The sequence below is a fragment of the Theropithecus gelada genome, chromosome 4 (genome assembly GCF_003255815.1).
Source record: "Theropithecus gelada isolate Dixy chromosome 4, Tgel_1.0, whole genome shotgun sequence".
Lineage (NCBI taxonomy): Eukaryota > Metazoa > Chordata > Mammalia > Primates > Cercopithecidae > Theropithecus > Theropithecus gelada.
The window spans coordinates 142016768-142038835 of record NC_037671.1 but is presented as its reverse complement, the minus strand read 5'-3'; the positions used below and the strand labels follow the sequence as shown (position 1 = coordinate 142038835).

General features: G+C 37.4%; 1 protein-coding gene and 2 pseudogenes across 2 annotated transcripts in view; 1 reads left to right on the top strand and 2 right to left on the bottom strand.

Moving 5' to 3' along the window:
- Positions 1-363: 363 nt before the first annotated feature.
- LOC112622812 lies at positions 364-1114 on the bottom strand (annotated as a pseudogene). The gene has a single exon (XR_003119030.1). The product of XR_003119030.1 is annotated as a peptidyl-prolyl cis-trans isomerase A pseudogene (transcript).
- A 1384-nt stretch (positions 1115-2498) lies between these two features.
- On the bottom strand, positions 2499-3344 carry LOC112623467 (annotated as a pseudogene).
- Positions 3345-9718: 6374 nt separating this feature from the next.
- Positions 9719-22068, top strand: part of ROS1 (ROS proto-oncogene 1, receptor tyrosine kinase) — a 148421-nt gene continuing 136071 nt past the window's right edge. Inside the window, exons 1-3 of the mRNA XM_025383434.1 lie at positions 9719-9841; positions 17036-17080; positions 19245-19304. Of these exons, the coding sequence (XP_025239219.1) occupies positions 9719-9841; positions 17036-17080; positions 19245-19304 (228 nt within the window). The remainder of the gene's footprint in view (positions 9842-17035; positions 17081-19244; positions 19305-22068) is intronic.

Genomic DNA, 22068 nt, shown 5'->3' with positions numbered 1-22068 from the left:
TGAGGTGGGTGGATCACCTGAGGTCAGGAGTTCGAGACCAGCCTGGCCAAACTGGTAAAATCCCATCTCTTCTAAAAATACAAAAATTAGCTGGGCATATGGGCGGCTGCCTGTAATCCCAGCTACTCGGGAGGCTGAGGCAGGAGAATCACTTGAACCTGGGAGGTGGAGGTTGCAGTGAGCCAGATTGCACCATTGCACTCCAGCCTGGGCGACAGAGCAACACTCTGTCTCAAAAAAAAAAAAGAAGACTGAACAATAAACCAATCAAAAGTAATAACTACAACTTTTCAAGACATAGTACAATAAAATATAAATAGAAATAACAAAAAGTTAAAGAGCAGGGGAGTAAAGTTAAGGTGACTTTTTTTTTGTTACTTAGTTTTTATTTCATAATCATAAACTTAACTCTGCAATCCAGCTAGGCATGGGAGAGAACAAGGAAAACATGGAACCCAAAGGGAACTGCAGCGAGAGCACAAAGATTCTAGGATACTGCGAGCAAATGGGGTGGAGGGGTGCTCTCCTGAGCTACAGAAGGAATGGTCTGGTGGTTAAGATAAAACACAAGTCAAACTTATTCGAGTTGTCCACAGTCAGCAGTGGTGATCTTCTTGCTGGTCTTGCCATTCCTGGACCCAAAGCGCTCCATGGCCTCCACAATATTCATGCCTTCTTTCACTTTGCCAAAGACCACATGCTTGCCATCCAACCACTCAGTTTTGGCAGTGCAGATGAAAAACTGGGAACCATTTGTGTTGGGTCCAGCATTTGCCATGGACAAGATGCCAGGACCTGTATGCTTTAGGATGAAGTTCTCATCTTCAAATTTCTCCCCATAGATGGACTTGCCACCAGTGCCATTATGGCGTGTGAAGTCACCACCCTGACACATAAACCCTGGAATAATTCTGTGAAAGCAGGAACCCTTATAACCAAATCCTTTCTCTCCAGTGCTCAGAGCACGAAAATTTTCTGCTGTCTTTGGAACCTTGTCTGCAAACAGCTCGAAGGAGACGCGGCCCAAGGGCTCGCCGTTGATGGCAATGTCCAAGAACACGGTAGGGTTGACCATGGCTAGTAGTACAGGACTTTCCTCGGCGGCAGTGTCTGCAAAGCCGGTGACTTTTTATTAGCTTTCTTTTTGCTTATTTATGCAAATGGTGTTAAGTTGTTATCAGTTTAAAATAATGAGTGCGTGTGTGTGTGTGCTTTTTTTTTTTTTTTTTTTAATGATGCAAACCCTTGCATGGCAATCCAAATTTATTGAACTACTGATGCTAAGTTATGGAAAGTTGCACCACCTTAATTAGGGCTTTTAGTTTACATTTGGCCATTTCAAAGTAGTTGTAACATTAGGTTGATCTATTTAAATATTGTGGCTCTTTGTTGGATAGACATACAGCCTTTACATCCAAACATTAATGCATACAAGTCAACAAGGCATTGTTAGGTAAAACAACAACAGGTACTACAAATTAGCCCTTGTGACCAATTACACATGATTAAAATTACTTCCCACATTCACGTCCACAGTACTCATCCACCATTTAACATGTCAACCAAAATGTTACACATGTGAAACAATCAATAACAGGCAAAAATACTAAACCTGTATATTTCATATTGCAAATACACTATGCATGAGCAAGCAAGGGATTCACAGTGAGAATCCATAGCTGCAGAAGCCTGAAAGATTTAGAAAAATTGTTAAATCATTAAAAAATTGTTTGAAAATATCCACTTCTTGTAGACTCTTACTGTACACACAGCTATAAACATTTTTCCTATGTAAACAAAAAAGGAAAAATATAATAAGAGATTTGAAAAGTCTGAACATTTCTTTCCCAACAGATATTAAAGGCAACATCTTCAAATTAAGATATTATACTGAAAGGACTATCATATTTTAAAGACAAGATCACTGCTTCATAGTTTCTCTTTAAAAAATTAAAAAACTCTATAGCTGTGTTAATCAAAATGCATATTTTGTACAATGATAATGATCTTGAATTTTTTTAAAAAAAGTATGATAAGCTACAAGTATCAACAAAACAAAGGTATCTAGAGCAGTCTGTATAGGATCTCTTTGGACTTTCTTTTATTATGCTAAAATAGTGGTGGTTTTAGAATTTGCATTATTGTACTCTCCAATACAAAGCATGGGGCATGTTCAAGTATACAGTACACCATTTTCATACATGTACAACATTGGTGGATGAAGAATGTCTCTTAGCAGTAATACTGGATGTAGCTTCTGGTTTTACCAGCTGCATATTCTACAACTATTAGATAAGTAAAAATCTCTCTTGTGCTACTGGAAAGTTATTAGAATGTGCAAATTGATATGGCATCTTTCATCTGTCTCTTAAAGGGTACCACCACAAGAGAGTCCACTTAAGATGTTGCTAGGTTTAACAAAGTTGGAATTGCTCAGGCACTGTTGAATTGGGCAACATTCTTCAGACCTGGCTCAGAGCTACAGTGCATTTAGTATATTAAAGCAGTTGACATGATGACTTTTTGCAAGCCTTCCCAGGCACTGGAGGTTTTCTGTTAATTGTCACGCTAGGTCATAAAAGTTTCATTACCTTATTTTTGAGATGGAGTTTCACTCTTTTTGCCCAGGCTGGAAAACAATGGCATGATCTCAGCTTGCTGCAACCTCCACCTCCTGGGTTCAAGCGATTCTCCTGCCTTAGCCTCTCGAGTAGCTGGGATTAGAGGCATGTGCCACCACGCCTGGCTAATTTTGTGTTTTCAGTAGAAACAGGGTTTCATCATGTTGGCCTGGCTGGTCTCAAACTCCTGCCCTCAGGTGATCCACCTGCCTCGGCCTCCCAGAATGCTGAGATGACAGGCATGAGCCACCATGCCTGGCCTTATTAAGATTTATTTTTTATTTTGCCAAAGATTCTAAGAATGCACAGTTGTTCCACTGTCTTGCTAGATTTTGACCTTGTTCCTTCCCTACAACTCTTTTATTTTCCAAGTCACACCTATTACTAACCATCATTGGGACAATATCAGTGTCTTTAACTTGAATAATCTGTTCTCTCAGATCTTGTAAATCATAAAATGTGAACTGTGCTGGGATGGTATAAGCTAATACAAAGCCTTTTCCATTTTTATGTACAAACGCTTTATTGTTGTAAATTGTTCTGTTCCTGCAGGATCCAATATTTCAAGCATACAGAGTTGTGCATCTGTTTCAACTTGCTTTCTGTAATATCTTTTATTGTAGGATCATGTTTTTCAACAAAAGTTCTTTGTACAAATTGTACAGTCAAAGCAGAATTTCCAACACCTCCTGAGCCAAGAATGACTAATTTATACTCAAGCATGATACAAATTTTTTAAAACCTAGTACCTCTCATGCTGTCACCAGGTCTCTGCCGTCAGTGTTGCTCTGTGCTTTCTCTGAGTTGCTACTGCTGGTGCTATGGGGGTCTTGCCTCTGCCACTGCCACTCTGGCTGGTTTATATGCCTGAATAATGAGTTTTAAAATAGTATTTGCAAGCGTCATGGTAACCTCACATTGAAATCATATCACCAGAGAAAATCATCTTCAGTAGAGGAAGACAAGAATGAAAGAAAGAAGGAAGGCCAAAACACAATAAGAAAACAACAAAATGACAGGTGTAAGTCCTTACTTGTCCATAATAACCTTAAATGTCAATGGGCTAAACTCTCCAATCAAAAGACATATACTGGCTGAATGGATGAAAACAAAAAACAAAAAACAAAAAACCAAAAAACCACAAAAACCAAAAAACCCGTTGATCTTCTGCCTGTAAGAAACACACTTCACCTATAAAGATACACAGAGATGGAAAATAAAGCGTTGTAAAAAAAAAATTCCATGCCAAGAGCAGGAATATACTTACATCAGACAAAATAGAATTCAAGACAAAAGCAATAAGAAGAAAAGTAGGTTACTATATAAAGATAAAGGGGGTCAACTCAGCAAGAGGATACAACAATTTTAAATATATATATGCACCCAACACTGGAGCACCCACATATATAAAACAAATATTATTAGAGCTAAGGAGAGAGACAGACTCTAATACAATAATAGCTGGAGACTTCCACACCCCACTTTCTGCATTGGACAGATCATTCAGACGGAAAACCAACATAGAAACATCAGACTTAATCTGCAATATAGACCAAATGGATCTAATTTACAGAACATTTCATCCAAGGGCTGCAGAATACACCTTTTTTTTTTTTTTTTTTGAGAGGGAGTCTTGCTGGGTCGCTCAGGCTGCAGTGCAGTGGCGTGATCTCGGCTCACTGCAACGTCCGCCTCCCGGGTTGACGCCATTCTCCTGCCTCAGCCTCCCGAGTAGCTGGGACAACAGGCGCCCACCACCACGCTAGGCTAATTTTTTTGTATTTTTAGTAGAGACGGGGTTTCACCATGTTAACCAGGATGCTCTCGATCTCCTGACCTCATGATCCACCCGCATCGGCCTCCCAAAGTGCTGGGATTACAGGCCTGAGCCACCACTCCCAGCCCAGAATACACATTCTTTTCCTCAGCACATGAATCATTCTTAAGGATAGGCCAGATGTTAGGTCAAAAAACTAATCTTAAAACATTAAAAAAATTGAAATAATATCAAGCACCTTTTCTGACCAAAATAAAATAAAACTAGAAATTAATAACAAGAGAAATTTTGGAAACTATTCAAACACATAGAATTTAAACAATATGCTCCTGAATGATCAGTGAGCCAATGAAGAAATTAAGAAGGAAATTGAAAAATTTCTTGAAACACATGATAATGAAAACACAATATACCAAAACCTATGGGATACAGCAAAAGACGTACTAAGAGAGATTTTTATAGTTCTAAGTGCCTACATCAAAAAAAAAGGAAAAACGTCAAATGAACAATCTAATGATGCATTTTAAAGAACTAGAAAAGCAAGAGCAAGCCAAACCCAGAATTAGTAGTAGAAAAGAAATAATAAAGATCAGAGCAGAAAAAAACAGAAAAAACAGAAAAATCAATGAAACAAGTTTTTTTTGAAAAGTTAAACAAAATTGTCAAACCTTTAGCCAGTTTAAGAAAAAAAGAAAGAAGATCAAAATAAATAAAATCAGAAATGAAAAAAGAGACATTACAACTGATATCTGCAGGTTTTCCAAGGATCATTAGTGGCTACTATGAGCAACTACATGCTCATAAATGGAAACATATAGAAGCAATGGACAAGTTCCTAGATACATATAACCTGCCAAGATTGAACCAGGAAGAAATCCAAAACATGAGCAGACCAATAACAAGTAATGAGATTGAAGCTGTAATAAAAGTCTCCCAGTAAAGACGAGCCTGAGACTTAATAGCTTCACTGCTGAATTCTAGCAAACATTTAAAGAAAAACTAATACCAATCCTACTCAACTTATTCTGAAAAACAGAGCAGGAGGGAATACTTCCAAACTCATTCCATGAGGTCAGTACTTCTCTGATACAAAAATCAGGTAAAGACACACCAAAAAAGAAAACTACAGGCCAATCTTTGATGAATACTGATGCAAAATTCTGCAACCAAATACTAGCAAAATGAATTCAACAATACATTAGAAAGATCATTCATCATGACCAAGTGGGATTTATCCCTGGTATGGAAGGATGATTCAACATATACAAATCAATCAGTATGCTACATCATATCAAAAGAATGAAGGATAAAAAGCACATGATCATTTTAATTGATGCTGAAAAAGATTTGGTAAAATTCAACGTCCCAGGCCGGGCGCGGTGGCTCAAGCCTGTATTCCCAGCACTTTGGGAGGCCGAGGCGGGCGGTTCATGAGGTCAGGAGATCCAGACCATTCTGGCTAACACGGTGAAACTCCGTCTCTACTAAAAAATACAAAAAACTAACCGGGCAAGGTGGCAGGCGCCTGTAGTCCCAGCTACTCGGGAGGCTGAGGCAGGAGAATGGTGTAAACCCAGGAGGTGGAGCTTGCAGTGAGCAGAGATTGCACCACTGCACTCCAGCCTGGGCCACAGAGTGAGACACGAGACTCTGTCTCAAAAAAAAAAAAAAAAAAAAAAAAAAAAAATTCAACATCCTTTTATGATAAAAACCATTAAAAAACTGGGGATAGAAGGAACATACCTCAACATAATAAAAGCCATATATAACCTACCCACAACTAGTATTATACTGAATGGGGAAAAACTGAAAGCCTTTCCTCTATGGTCTGGAACATGACAAAGATGCCCACTTCACCACTGTTATTCCACACAGTACTGGACATCCCCCCTAGAGCAGTCGGACAAGAGAAGGATATTAAGGGCATCCAAATTGGAAAGGAGGAAGTCAAATTATCCTTGTTCGCAGATGACATATCTTACATTTTGAGAAACCTGAAGACTCCACAAGAAAAGTAGTAGAACTGATAAACAAATTTAGTAAAGTTTCAGGATACAAAACTAACATATAAAAATCAGTAGTAGCATTTCTATATGTCAAGAGTGAATAATCTGAAAAAGAAATCAAGAAAGTAATTCCATTTACAATAGCTACAGATAAAATTAAGTATCTAGGAATTAACCAAAGAAGTGAAAGATCTCTATAATGAAAACTATAAAACACTGATTAAAGACATTGATTAGGACACACAAAAAATGGAAAAGCATTCCATGTTCATTAATTGGAAAAGTCAATATTGTTAAAATGTCCATACTCCCCAAAGCAATCTACAGATTCAATGCAAACCCTATCAAAATACCAATGACATTCTTAACAGAAATAGAAAAAACTGTCCTAAGATTTATATTGAACCACAAGAGACCAAGAATAGCTAAAGCTATCCTAAGCAAAAGAACAAAATGGGAGGAATTACATTACCTGACTTCAAATTATACTACAGAGCTATAGTAACCAAAACAGCATGGTACTGGCATAAAAATAGACACATAGACCAATGAAACAGACTAGGGAACCCAGAAACAAATCCACACACCTACAGTAAACTCATTTTTGACAAAGATGCCAAGAACATACACTGGGGAGAAGACAGTCTCTTCAATAAATGGTGTGGGGAAAACTGGATATCCATACACAAAGGAACAAAACTAGACTCCTATCTCTCTCCTTATACAAAATTCAAATCAAAATGGACTAAAGACTTAAATCTAAGACCTCAAACCATGAAACTACTACAAAAAACATTGGGGAAATCTCCAGAACATTGGTTGGGGCAAAAATTTCTTGAGCAGTACCCAACAAGCACAGGCAACCAAAGCAAAAATGGACAGACGAGATCACATCAAGTTAAAAATCTTCTGTACATCAAAGGATACAATTAACAAAGTAAAGAGAAAATCCACAGAATGGGAGAAAATATTTGCAAACTACCCACCAGACAAGGGATTAATAACCAGAATAAATAAGGAGATCAACCAACTCTACAGGAAAAAATCTAATGATCCAATCAAAGGATAGGCAAAAGATTTGAATAGACATTTCTCAAAAGAAGACATACGAATGACAAACAGGCATATGAAAAGCGTTTAACATCATTAATCATCAGAAAATGCAAATCAAAACTACAATGGGATATCATCTTACCCAGTTAAAGTGGCTTATATCCAAAAGACAGGCTATAACAAATGCTGGTGGTGATGTGGAGAAAAGGAAACCCTTGTACATTTTTGATGAGAATGTAAATTAATATAACCACTATGGAGAACAGTTTGGAGGTTCCTTAAAAAACTAAAAATTAAGCTACCGTATGATCTAGCAATTCTACTGCTGGGTATATGCCTAAAAGAAAGAAAATCAGTATATCAAAGAAATACCTGCATGCCAATGTTTATTGCAGCACTGTTTACAATAGCTAAGATTTGGAAGCAACCTAAGTGTGCATCAATAGATGAATGGATAAAGAAAATGTAGTACATATACACAACGGAGAACTACTCAGCCATATTCAGTCATTTCCAACAACATGGATGGAACTGCAGATTATTACGTTAAGTGAATTGAGCTAGGCACCGAAAGGCAAACATTGCATGTTTTCACTTTTTTGTGGGATCTAAAAATCAAAACAATTGAATTCATGGACAGAGAGAGTATAAGGATGGTTGCCAGAGGCTGGGAAGGGTAGTGGTGGGTGGAGTGGGGAATGGGAGATGGGGACAGTTAACGGGTACAAAAAATGCAGAAAGAGTAAATAAGACCTACTATTTGATAGCACAACGGGTGACTATAGTCAATTCACTGTACATATTAAAATGACTTAGAGCATACTTGGATTGTTTGCAACTCAGTGGATAAATGCTTGAGGGGATGGACACCCCATTCTTCATGATGTGCTCATTTCACATCGCACATGGATGTTTCAGAACATCTCCTGTGCCCCATAAATACATGCACCTACTATGTACCCATCAAAATTAAAACAAACAAAAATCTAATCAAAAAGACGTTCAGCTCAAAACAAAATCTCATGCATGTGTTACTCATAATGAGAACCTTATATCATTAAGAAAAGTTTAAGTTACATTTAGTATAATTTATTTAAGCAAACAAGGAGGTTGGCCTGGTGTACCGCGGTGACTCACGCCTGTAATCGCAGTACTTTGGGAGGCAGAGGTGGGCGGATCACGAGATGAAGAGATAGAGACCATTCTGGCCAACGTGGTGAAACCTCGTCACTACTAAAAATACAAAACTTAGCTTGACGTGGTGGCGTGTGCCTGGTAGTCCCAGCTACTTGGAGGCTGAGGCAGGAGAATCGCTTGAACCTGGGAGGCAGGGGTTGCAGTGAGCCGTGATCACGCCACTGCACTCTAGCCTGGGCGACAGAGGGAGACAGACAGACAGACAGAAAGAAGGAAAGGAAGGAAGGAAGGAAGGAAGGAAGGAAGGAAGGAAGGAAGGAAGGAAGGAAGGAAGGAAGGAAGGAAAAGAAAGAAATCTTGTACAATGTTTCCTTCTCAAGGCAGACACTTGAACATATCTTAGGTTTCTGGTAACTAGTTTCAGCTTTCTCAATAGACCTGATAAGGCAGTATTTTAGTTAATATGTAGTAAAGTTCTGAGAGTGCTCTAACAAACTTCCTTGTTTTTAACTCACTCCCAGGCTATTTTTCTATTAATTTCAGCTTTGTTTGCTCTTAAATTTAAAAACATGTATTTGGCTTCTGAGTTCTGTTTTCTCTTTCAGTTGCATTGCTTGATTTGGGTGCCTCTATTTTTTCAATAATTCTTTATTATAGTAGGGCTACTGTTTGCTAAAGCGTACGTGGTCAAAACCCAATTCCCTGCAGAGCTGAAAAGAGCTCAGAGAAGTAACGTGGTGGACGACCCACTGAAATGTTCCAGTTTCAGACTATGGATGTGTCACACCCTTGCTGAAATACAATTCGTTTTCTTTGTTTAATTTCCACGTGAAGTGCTCTTCTAAGAACTAACCTTTAATCAGTGGGTGACTTTCTTTATGGGAGTAAAAGGAAGCTATTATGAAATAACTCTTATGGAACTGTTACAAGCTTTCAAGGATTCAAAGGTCTAAACTAAAAAGGCTAAATGTTATTTCAAAAGGCAAATATATCCTAATATAGCAAAACAAAACAAAATCCATCAGCTACTCCTCCAATTGAAGTGATGAAGCCCAAATAATTCATACAGCAAAATGGAGAAAATTAGAAGACCGGCCATCTAAAAATCTGCCATTGGTGGAGTGATGAAGAACATTTACTGTCTTATTCCGAAACTTGTCAATTTTGCAACTCTTGGCTGCCTATGGATTTCTGTGGTGCAGTGTACAGTTTTAAATAGCTGCCTAAAGTCGTGTGTAACTAATCTGGTAAGTCTGTAACTAATCTGGTAAGTCTCACAATCTAATATTTGTCTTTGCAGGAACTGGAACATGTAGAATTCAGCTTGTTATAACTGATATAATTGTTTTCTCTTTATGAGGAGTTTTCTTATGAGAAGTGGTAGCAACAACGCAAGATAGATTAGTTTTTCTTAAATAAGTTAGCAGCACTTATAATTGCAGAAGATAAAGCCGGCTATTTTATTTCTTTAGGGTACCTGGTCATATATTTTTTGGGCTAGAGGATTGGGTAAAGGAAGTTTAAATAGAATCAATTTTGCCAATTTTATACACTTGAAAATTTCTATTTAAACTCATTTATTACAAAGTCATTAATAGTTGTCTTGAAACATGAAATAGGTTTGGCCATAGGATAATGCCTGCTAATTCCAGCTGTGAAGGAAGCTGGATGAAAAAGGAAGCAGATACAGATGCCATGTAAAATAATATTATATTTTAAAGCAATACTTATTTGTACATTTCTTTATTTCTGTTTGTGCATTTGTAATTTTAGTTAGTGAGTTTTTTATATGGAAATTTATGCTTTCATTCTCATTTCTGGGTGTCATCCCTTCTCTAACTATTGTACCATCTCTTCAGTTGTAATTTAGTTGTGCTTGAAACAGTTACTGAATTACCTTTAAAAACCAAATACTCTATAGACAGAGAAATGCACTCTTCCTGTCTAAAGACAAATAATATATCATGATAGTTTACATATGCCCCTATCTACAGCCATACTTTTAAACATAATACAAGTACTAAATATAGTACTCATTATATTATGCTACAATGTTGGAGATAGAATTCTGTGACAGATTAAAAAAGAAACTTGTGCTTATACACTTTTGATTTAAACTGTAGTTTAAAACACTACTTAGGCTTACCATGGTTAGTAGCATTTTTAAAAAAGTTTAGTATTTTATATAAATCTTTGCCAAAGACTTCATTGCTTTTAATACAGAATTGCATGCTCTGGTTTTTTATATTTGTAACCCAAACATAAAAATGGAAGAATGGAACTACTAAATATTTCAACTACTAAATGGAAAACTAAATATTTTCTTTTCTAAAAAAGATATTAATTTTTTTCTAATTATAATAAGAATATACATTTTAAATAAAATATTTATAAGATAAAGAACTAGAGAATAATAAAAAACGTATAATTCCACCCCTAGTAACCTTTAGATTGAATTTTCTCTTAGTATTTTTCCTCATATATATATGTGTACATATATATCTATAATTTACACACAGTTATGCATCCAGTTTTTTCATTACATTATATTGTGAGTTTTCCCCTAGACCCTAAAATGTTTTTAGAAACAGAATCTTTAATATCTTTAGAGTATTCCATTATATGAATGTACCACCATAATTTATTTGTTAATTTCTCTGTTACTGAAACTGATTTTAGTTGTTTCCAATATTGCAGTCTCCATTTTATTTTACTGTAGTTTTATTTATTCTTATCTTTTTGTGTGGGCTCCTTGCTTTCAGGGTTTGGCAGTAGGAATAGACAGTTTGTTCCTTTGTTGAGTTGCCTTCCGTTCACCACCTACAGAGAAAGGCACAGCTGATGTGTGGCAACAGCAAGAGAGACACGGTCTGCCAATTTGACCAGTGAAAGTACTACACGTTCCGACATAAAGCCTGGAGGGACAAAAGTGAAGTGAATGTACAATTGAATGTAACCATGGTTCACAGGAGAGGATATACGAAGTGCTCAAGTTTATTATATTTTCTGCATCATTTTAAAAACATGGGCATTTACTCTGAAGGTCATCTATAATTTTTTGGGTGATTCTTGATATTGAGACATGCTTTCTTACACACACACACACACACACACACACAGACACACACACACACAAGAATGTCTTGTCTAAAAAAAAATGTTAAGAGTTGCAGGCCAAAATGCACAAAGCATAGTTCTATGCTTGAGCATTGGTATTTCACATTAATTTTAGCTTACGTTAACAGAGATCTACATGTACTGGTTGGAAGTATTAACTGAAATTTTTTTTTGAATTCTAGATGCCATGTGCTGTAGAAAAACAAAAAATAATTAATGCTCTTCAGAACACTAGTGTTGTGAGATCTTTTATGAGAAAAAAAAAGAATTCATGGTTGAATAATTTGTGGAAGTGTATTTTGCTATGCCCTCTTTTTGTAGATTCACAGGCCACAATAACATATTAAAGGCTTTGTTTAATCATAATTTTCCCATCTTCTTTAGCAACAAAACCCTTTTTTAGTGTTTCCATAAGTTATTGGGGTAACAGGTGGTAATTGGTTACATGAGTAAATTCTTTAGTGGTGATCTGTGAGATTTTGGTGCACCCATCAGCCATGTATAGACTGCACCATGTTTGTAGTCTTTTATCCCTCACCCCGCTCCCACTCTTTCCCCTTAGTCCCCAAAGCCCATTGTATCATTCTTATGCCTTTGTGTTCTCATAGCTTAGCTCCCACTTATCAGTGAGAACATACGATGTTTGGTTTTCCATTCCTGAATTACATCACAACCCCCCTTTTCTTTTGAATTAACAAATCACAACAACTGAGGAACTAACATTGAGAATGGCTCAGGAGTATCAATTCCATTCAATAAATTTCATTCAATATCAATTTATTGAATGGAATCCATTCAATACATTTTCCTAGGTATCTATGTATATTCAGCTCTGTGGTGGATGCAATTGGGAATACAAAAGAAGTAAATTATGTAATCAATACCCTAAAGTAAGTTATCAAATATTGAGGTATCAAGGTTTCTATCACTGTAGACAGTTAAAGGCTATTACAAGCATGACATGTTTTTATAATATTAAAGGGTGATGACAATATATTTATTTCTGATTTGTATCTCAAGTTCCAAAGAAATAAACTGAAAATCAACTTAAAGACTAGTAGAAATAATAGGATTTGGAAGATTTTTAAAAAATTAATGTACAGACATGAAAACTTGTCTTGTATATCAATATATAACATTAAAACAAAATAATATAATAAGATCATAATTCTGACATTTTATAAGATATTCACAAATTAACATAGTTTTTATTCATACAGGAATAAACCTATGAGTAAAACAGAATACAACAAAAAAAACTATGTACATAAAGGAATGTAAAATATGATAAAGATGATAATTCAAACCAATGAGTTGCTATCCATTTAGAATAAAAAATTATTCTACCTAACTGTATATTCTACATAACTGAATAAAAAATTATTCTACATATTCTACGTAACTGCCAGATTCAAATAAATTTCAGGATATATTTTGTAAAAGGGTATGACTTTTGATTGAGTGCAATGGCTCATGCCTGTAATTCCAGCACTATGGGAGGCTGAGGCGGACAGATCCCTTCAGCCCAGGAGTTTGAGACCACCCTGGGCAACATGGTGAGACTCCCATCTCTACAACAAATACAAAAATTAGCTGGGCTTGGTGGCGTGCACCTGTAGTCCCAGCTATTCAGGAGGCTGAGGTGGGAGGATTGATTGGGCCGGGAGGTCGAGGCTGCAGTCAGCTGTGATCATACCACAGTGTTCCAGCCTGGGTGACTCTGTTTCTAAAAAACAAAAACAGAAAAGTTTACTTAAATACAAACAGAAACAAAACAAAGCAAGAGTTTACCTCATAAAAATATTAGAAGAAATTAGGGGTGACTGTTTCTGTAATCTTGAAGTGGAAATGCCTTAAAAAGCCTAATTAAAAAATTTAGACTCCCAGAAAAGAAATTATCAATAAATTTGACTACTTTCAAACTCAAACTCTTATGACAACGGAATACAATAACAGCAAAGCCAAAAAGTGGAAAAAAGTATTACACATGATAAATAATGTTTTTAAAGAAAAAATCCCTGATACACATAAAAGCATGTAAGATGAATTTAGAATATAAACAGCCGCTTCAAAAAAGAAGTGTAAGTTTCCATCAACCAATGAGTGGATAAAAAATGTGATATATACACACCATGGAATACTATTCAGCCATAAAAAGGAATGAAATAATGTCTTTGCAGCAACTTGGATGGAGCCGGAGGTCATTATTCTGTGGAGGCCATTATTAGGCCAGGAATAGAAAACCGAATACAATATATTCTCACTTATAAGCTATGGGTACACAAAAGCATACAGACTGGTATAATGGACTTTGGAGACTCAGAAGAGGGAGGGAAGGAGAGGAGTGAGGGATGAAAAACTACATGTTGGGTACAATGTATACTACTTGGGTGACAGGTGCACTAACATCTCAGACTTCACCACTATACAATTTATGTAACTTGCACTCCCAAAAGTATTGGACATACATACATACATATATATAATAAATGGCTGAAAAGCATGTGATAGATATGCAACCTCACAGCAACCACAGAATTGCAGAATAAAAGCAAATTATCAATTTTTCTTCTATCAAATTGGCAAAGATAAAAACATTTATAGTTGGAAAAAGTATGAGTAAACTGCCATTTTCATGAATTGTTGTTTGGATGTAAATGGATACATTTCTAGAAAAGAATGGGTTATTAAATGTCAAAATTGAAAGAGAAAATATACCTCTAATCTTATACATCAAATTTTTCTGAGGATATTATTACATAACTAACCAAAGATATGTATGCAAAAGGCTGTTAATAGCAAGTTGGGACATAATACTACTAATACATTTCTAAGTGCCTACACTGAACTATAATAATTAATGCATTTAATTGAATCTTCACAGAAGCTTATGAATTAAGTATTATCCTACTTATGTCCTGGATGCGAACACTAAGTTTAGATGGCACAGGTAACTTTCAGAATATCACATTGGGAGCAAATATCATGTGAAATTAAAATACAGATCATTCTGCTCTGTTCCATTTATTAGGGCAGGAAGTACAGAATGAAATTAGTTCTGGCTGAGGTGGGCAGAATAGGAAAGCTTATCTCAAGAAGTAGGTATTAGGTTAAGAAAGCTTGAGATCTGGGACTGAATTTGACTCTTGGAAGCAGATAATTGGAGCAGTTGGAGCTAAGGTAAACCAGCGGGGATCCTAATGTTCAAAATGAAAAATGTGATTTGGTGGAGATTATGGAAGGCATCTGGTTAAGAGCACAGGTTCTGGAGTCAATCACTCTGCCCCCTTCAAATCCCAATCCAGGTAATTTACTAAACTTCCCTGTGCCTCAGCTGTAAAATGAGGTTAATTATGGCACCTACCTTATAGGGTTGCTGAGATGATTCAATCAGATTTAGTGTAAAACACCTGTAAGAGTGCCTGGAACACAGCAATACTTCAATAAATGTTAGCTATTGTAATTGTGAGGAGAAGAATGGGGAATGAGTGGAGATTAAGGAAGAGTGTTGACAAAATCTGCCTTATCAGAAACTCTTAGACCTGACTGTGGAGGCTACCTTGCGCAAGACCACTTGATGGTCATTTCACTTAGCCCGTTAAATTTCCTCCTGAGAAGAGCCATCGGAAGGACTCACTACCGCTACAATGTGACTATGATCATCAAGAAATATCTCTGCTCTCCTACTGTTTAAAATGGAAGACAAAAACTACCCAGCATCCACCCTTTTGCTTTTATGAGCTAACATGCATTTCTGAAGGGGTAGGAAAAGATTCCATTTTGAACTCATTGTCTCTCACCTGATTTTTATTTGATTGTGATTCAACCACCTTTTGAACAAAATCATGAAAACAAAGTACTATTAAGCACTTGGTTGCAAAATTCATCAACAGATAGAATTCTTACCATCTAAATGTTTATTATCTAAAAACAAAAGCAAATAATCATCCTTCTTTACCTACAAATATAATCAGTTAGGGAATGGAGTTTAAAGGAATCCTCACTCATGCTTCAAATTTAAGAAAAAAATAGGCAACATTTGTTCTTTGGTTCTTGAGTCTGATTATTTTTCAAGTCAACCCACACAATATTAAGCCATCGGATAATGTTTTCAAGGAACTTCTGAAGCACTTGAAAAGTGGGAAACCACTTGGAATTAATGGATTTACTCCTTTAGCATATCAGTATTTATTGAACACCTATTTCTATCAGGCAGTGTTCTAGGTGCTGAGGATGGAGTGAAGAGCCAAATGGATAGAAAGGAGGAGCATGCTTAGTGAGCTCGGTGAGCTCAGTGACAGAATGCAGCTCTCTTCTCTCTACCAAGCACGGAACACTATGTGGGTACTTACATGATTATGTGATGGCCCAGTATTGCCATCCTTTATAAACTGTCTTGTTTATGAAGGACTCTATTCAAATTATGACCAGAGAAATAATGAGCAATTTATAGATCTTTGTCCTTAGTTCCCATTTCTTTTATTTTCCTCCAGTATAAAAAAGTTCTATGCACAGGTACCCTAGAACTTAAAGTATTAAAAAAAAAATCTAAAAAAAAAGTTCTTAAAATTTGTATGTGGCCGGGCGCGGTGGCTCAAGCCTGTAATCCCAGCACTTTGGGAGGCCGAGACGGGCGGATCACGAGGTCAGGAGATCGAGACCATCCTGGTTAATATGGTGAAACCCCGTCTCTACTAAAAAGTACAAACAAAAAACTAGCCGGGCGTGGTGACGGGCGCCTGTAGTCCCAGCTACTTGGGAGGCTGAGGCAGGAGAATGGCGTGAACCCGGGAGGCAGAGCTTGTAGTGAGCTGAGATCTGGCCACTGCACTCCAGCCTGGGCGATAGAGCGAAACTCCGTCTCAAAAAAAAAAAAAAAAAAAAAAAAAAAATTTGTATGTGAGCGATAAAAGAGTGATCTTATGTTTTACTATATACCAATTTGCATTTTCTCCCTGCTCTTAATTTTAAAAAGGAAAAGTCTGAACACAATTCATCACTACCCTAGGAGTCCTTTGACTAGATTAACTGACCAATGCCACAGGATTATTTAATTCTGCGTGAGACTCTCTCTCTATAGCCACACTCTTACTCCCACCTTTGTAGTTCCTGCAAAGTTCTTAGACATTGTATCTATAATTTGTGTTATACCTATAATTTGTCTGGTAGTGATGAATTTAATGCCTTTAAAACATTTGGCTCCTTACTTTACGTTACAAAATGCTGAGGAGAACGTTATTTCAGGAAGCTTTTTAAAAAGGTGTGTTAGTTACACGGAACCCAGTACTGATAGCTGGTGTTTACTACCTCCTTCTTCATTTCAGGGCCAGCAGCTTGACCTTGGCACACCACATAATCTGAGTGAACCGGTAAGTAATTTCTTCAATTGTCAAGAATTTTACAATGTTTGTGTTGATAATGAAGGGACAATGATCAAGTTTTATCACAGTAAGAATTGCTAAGTAAAATCTCATTTATCCTTGCTGGAAGAAGACCAATTGAAAATAATGAGAAGTCCGAATTTATATAAAAATGAAGTGTGTGGAAGTGGAAACAGCACAGGACCAATCCAAGTGCATGATTTTGTCTCTATATAACTGTGTGGCTTTGGACAAATTACTTAATTTTTCTGAGATTTAGTTTTATTATGTGTTATTTGAGATCATCTCTAATATTTCTTCTAACAGTTCCATTGTATGGTTTTATTACTGTTCTGCACATGTATTTCTTTGTTTACCAAGTGTTCAGTATAAGTAAGACTTAAGGTATAAGTATGCACAAGGCGCTGTGCCAGGAACTAGAAATTTAACAATGAAAAAAATAGGGCCTCTGTTTAAAAGGACTCTCAACCTTTTTGAGATACATACTTGAAACCAGAGAGATAGACATATGCATAAAATTAGGGCCAGGCAGCATCATCAGAACCAGAATTGTGGTGTGGGTGAGGAGTGAAGAGAGAATACACAAGAGTAAAAGGCACCTCACTTGCCTGCAAAGCCTTCAAACTAAAACTAGAAAGAGGAAGCGTTTTCCAGATGGACCTAGAGGGGAAAAGGCATATTGATCAGAGAAGGCCCTTTGTGTCAAGAAAGCCCTTTGTGTCACAAAGGTGTGAAGTAGCCTAAGTTGTGAAGGAAACTGAGTATTTCAGCTTGCTTGGAAAACGGGGTACATGTATAGAGGGTAGGGAGGTGGAAGACCAATTGCCAAGTTACATGGAGCCAGATCATGAAGGGCTTTGTCTGCTATGCTTGCTAAGTTGGTCTTAACTCACAAGGTGATGGAGAGACATATAGAATTTTAGGTAAGAGAAGAGTGTGGCCAGTGGCCAGGTTTTTTTTTTTTTTTTTTTTTTTAAAAGTCACTCCAAATGTGGGAACAAGAGGGGTCCCCCCTAAGGTTTTTGGCAAGTGGTAAATGGCAAAGCAGAAAATTGAGGCAGTGAGTGATGAACCCAGATGGATTTTAGTTAATGACCAGATAAGTCAATAGGACTTGGTGATGGGTTTTCCATGAGAGGGGAGAGGGGGGTGAGAGAAGACACCCTGGTTCCTGGCTCGGACAACTCAGGAGAATGTAGCATGTTAATGGGAAACACAGGAGAAAGAGCAAATTTAACGGTGGAAAGTGAGGAATGGAATTCCACATGATGAATTTGAAGTCCTTGTAGGAACTTCAATGGAGACATCTAATGAACCAGTGGATATCTGGGTCTGGGGCTCAGGAAGGAGCCTCAGCTGCAGTTAGAAGTTTGGGGTATCAACATCGAGATCACTTGAAGTGGAGGTAGGGGATGAACTCGCTCCAGGAGAACTAGAAGAGTGAGGGGAGAAAAAGCTGAGGATAGAACACAAACACCAAAGGGGTGGAGAGAGGCAAAAAGAGATGGCAAAGGAGACTGAGCAGGAAGAAAAAGGAATCCAGGGGCCACCATGGCCTGTGGAAGGAATGGTCAAGACAGGCACAGCTGAATCAAGTAAGGTAAGAAAAAATGTGTCAAATCTGTCCAATAGCAGGTCAGGGCAACTCAGGGTTTTCAGGGCAGCTATGGGGTGAAAGCTGCTAGTAGGCAGCTTACTCCCCAAACTGTCTACCTATTTAGGTTTTGACATGCTACCATCTGGTTGAATCTCCAGTTTTGAGTTTTGCTTGATATGTGAGGACACCTTAGGGACCCAGGATATACTCAATGCCACATTGTCCTGGGCTTTACCTTTGACAGCTACCCAGTGTACAGTGTCTTCCCTGAAGGTTGGCTGTTCTCTGGCTTCTAGACATACCCATGCCAGGCTTAACTCCACTCAGCAGCTCTGCTGCTCTGCAGTGAGCCACAAGCCTTGTTCTACCTGTGGATATGACAGCTCTGTTTGGAATCCCAAAATTCCAGATCCTTTGGAGGCCTCAGGTTTCTTGGTAGATTTCTATTTCTAAAACACAGGGTGATGCTTTTTGTTACTACATTGTACTTTCAGGTAACAAGAAAAAGTCACATCTCTTCAATCACTCACCATTGTCTGTTATTGTCTCTTGCAGTGCATCCAAGGATGTCACTTTTGGAACTCTGTAGATCAGAAAAACTGTGCTTTAAAGTGTGTAAGTATTAATTAGGTTTCTATTTTGATACTGGTGTTTGTTTCAAGAGGAAAGTTGTGTAAGAGAATTCCCATTTGCATTTCCATTGGCTTTCAACTAGTTTGCTTGACCCCAAGACAAAACAAAACAAAACAAAACAAAACTGAAAAACCGGTAGCCTGGATAATACACAGTAATGGAAAAGAGATTGAGATTAACATTTTTAATGCAATTGGAGGTCATGGAAGGTTATTGCAAATCACAGAACCCAGGAATGCGCAATTGCTCCAAAACTATAAATGTCTTGTAGTGGAATGTTCGGTATTTGTTAAATTTCCTAGGCCTATGCTTCTCAAATTTTAATGTGCAATTATCTGGGATCTTATTAAAATGCTGATTCTGATTCAGTAGGTCTTGGGTGGGCCCTGAGATGCTGCGCTTGTAACAAGCTCCCAAGTGTTGAAATGCTGGTGGTTCCCAGACCACATTTTGGATACCAGGGTTGTAGGTCATGTTCAAAGTTTCTGTGTAGAAAATATGGTAGGTATCTAATTCAGGGCCACAAACACCTGGTTTATTCCACTTTATGTAGGAAATACATCCCCAGATACTTTATTTTTCATTTTATTATGTAGCCTGGCTTTTGTCACTCAGTATGTAATTTAAGGCACTTAACCCCTTGGTACTTTACATTCCTTATCCATTTTAGGATAATAAGAGAATCTTTCTCCTAAAGATAGAGCCTGTCATGCTGTAACTACTCTGATCACATGATTAAGAATTTTGCCTTTTAAAAGTGGGTTCCCTTATTTAGGTTGTTCACGTCAGGGTTGTTAAATCAATAAGAATTGTGGTAATGCTGGGGAATCCTAATGCCGTTTTCTATTAATGAGTTAAATTATAACATGAGATTTAAATAATGCTTTAACCTCTTTTTATATACATAGTTTTTAGAGCATATCCATAGTTTTTCTTATATAGTGTGTCCTTGCAAACTTCTATTATAGCAGTTACTTATGCCCACTCTCACATTTGTGACTGAGTGCCTCACAGAATGAAAGTTACCAAAAGGTACAGCATATGTTAGCTGGACGTAGTAGCTATTAAATATTTCTCAGAAATTGCAACTCAGACAAATAATTTGTCTATTGTGTGTTTATATCTTTTATCCCAACATGTAAGCTCTGTTGGGGCAGGATGCTCTCCGTCTTTTTTAGATTGTTATCTCACTGAATATAGTGCGGGGCATATAGCAGCTGCTCAGTCAACATTTGCTGAAGGAATGAATGGAAAGCACCATTTGTTGCTGGGAAACAATCCAGGAGGCCGTGTGGCTGCTGCAGGGGCCAGCACAGGCAGAGGAATCTGCTGTCCTTTGCTAGCAAGAGCTATTGGTGGTTTCATTTCCTGTTCTGTTTACCTTTGGCATTTGCAAATACTCTTTCACTCTCTAACTTGGTCCACCACAGATTACCTCAGCCTGCTGAGATTTTTCTGGTGGACATCATATTCTCCCATTTTTCCAGTGATGTAAACAGCTTAATTTTTAGACCTGTTTATACAGTGTCCTGCCTAGACAGGAGGTCTTGCTCTGGGCTCCTTTGTTTTTGTTGGCTTTTTGGTTGTTTATCAATGGTGGGGCAATAAATTAATTTGAAATGAATGTACAGCTCAGTGTCACTAAAATTATGTACAACTTTCGAGATTTTAAGTAGTCTTTTTTGTTTTTCTATGCAGAATGATACTTATGCCACCATTTGTGAGGTGAGTTGGCAATCACTAAAAAGATGTCATTAAGCCACATGTCTTTTTCTCTGGTCTCTAAAAAGTTTTTAAAATAGGAGTGAAGAAACCTAAGGTATTCTCAGTGCACTGAGACATTCTTCCTGAAAGTGTTATTATTCTGAGTATACAAATGACTGTAAAATTCAATTTTGGCACAAATATTTACTGTTTTGTGTATCTATGTGCATGTATATAATATATATGTTCCTATGTACATATATACACATTCACTATATGTATATATGTATATTACTGTAATCTGGTTTGGGAGGTTATAATCCCTGGACTCTGGGCAGAGTTGGAGTTGGGGTAATGGAGAGGAGAGAAGGAAGAGGCACATTCAGAGATATCTCTGCTGACTCCATTTTCTTCCCCACAATGTATAGTGCTCTATCATTAAATATAGGACATGAAAAGAGAATGCTTTAATTGCAACTCTTTCTTTCTTTCTTTCTTTCTTTCTTTCTTTCTTTCTTTCTTTCTTTCTTTCTTTCTTTCTTTCTTTCTTTCTTTCTTTCTTTCTTTCTTTCTTTTCTTTCTTTCTCTCTCTCCCTCTCTCTCTTTCTTTCTTTCTTGCTCTATTGCTCTATTGCTTTCTTTCTTGCTTTCTTGCTTTCTCCCACTCTTTCTCCCTCCTTTCTCTCTCTCTTTCTTTCTTGCCACAGTCTCACACTATCACCCAGAGTGGAGTGCAGTGGTGCATTCTTGGCTCACTGCAACCTCTGCCTCCCTGGTTTAAGTTATTCTCCTGCCTCAGCCTTCCGAGTAGCTGGGGCTACAGGCACGCACCACCATGACTGGCTAACTTTGTATTTTTAGTAGAGATGGGGTTTCACCACGTTAGCCAGGCTGGTCTCAAACTCCTGATTTCAAGTGATCCACCTGCCTCAGCCTCCCAAAGTGCTGGGATTACAGGCATGAGCCCCTAAGCTTGGCCGCAATTTTCTTTCTTATGCAACAAAATCCTTTGCCAACATTTTGCAACACAGCTTCTCTCCAC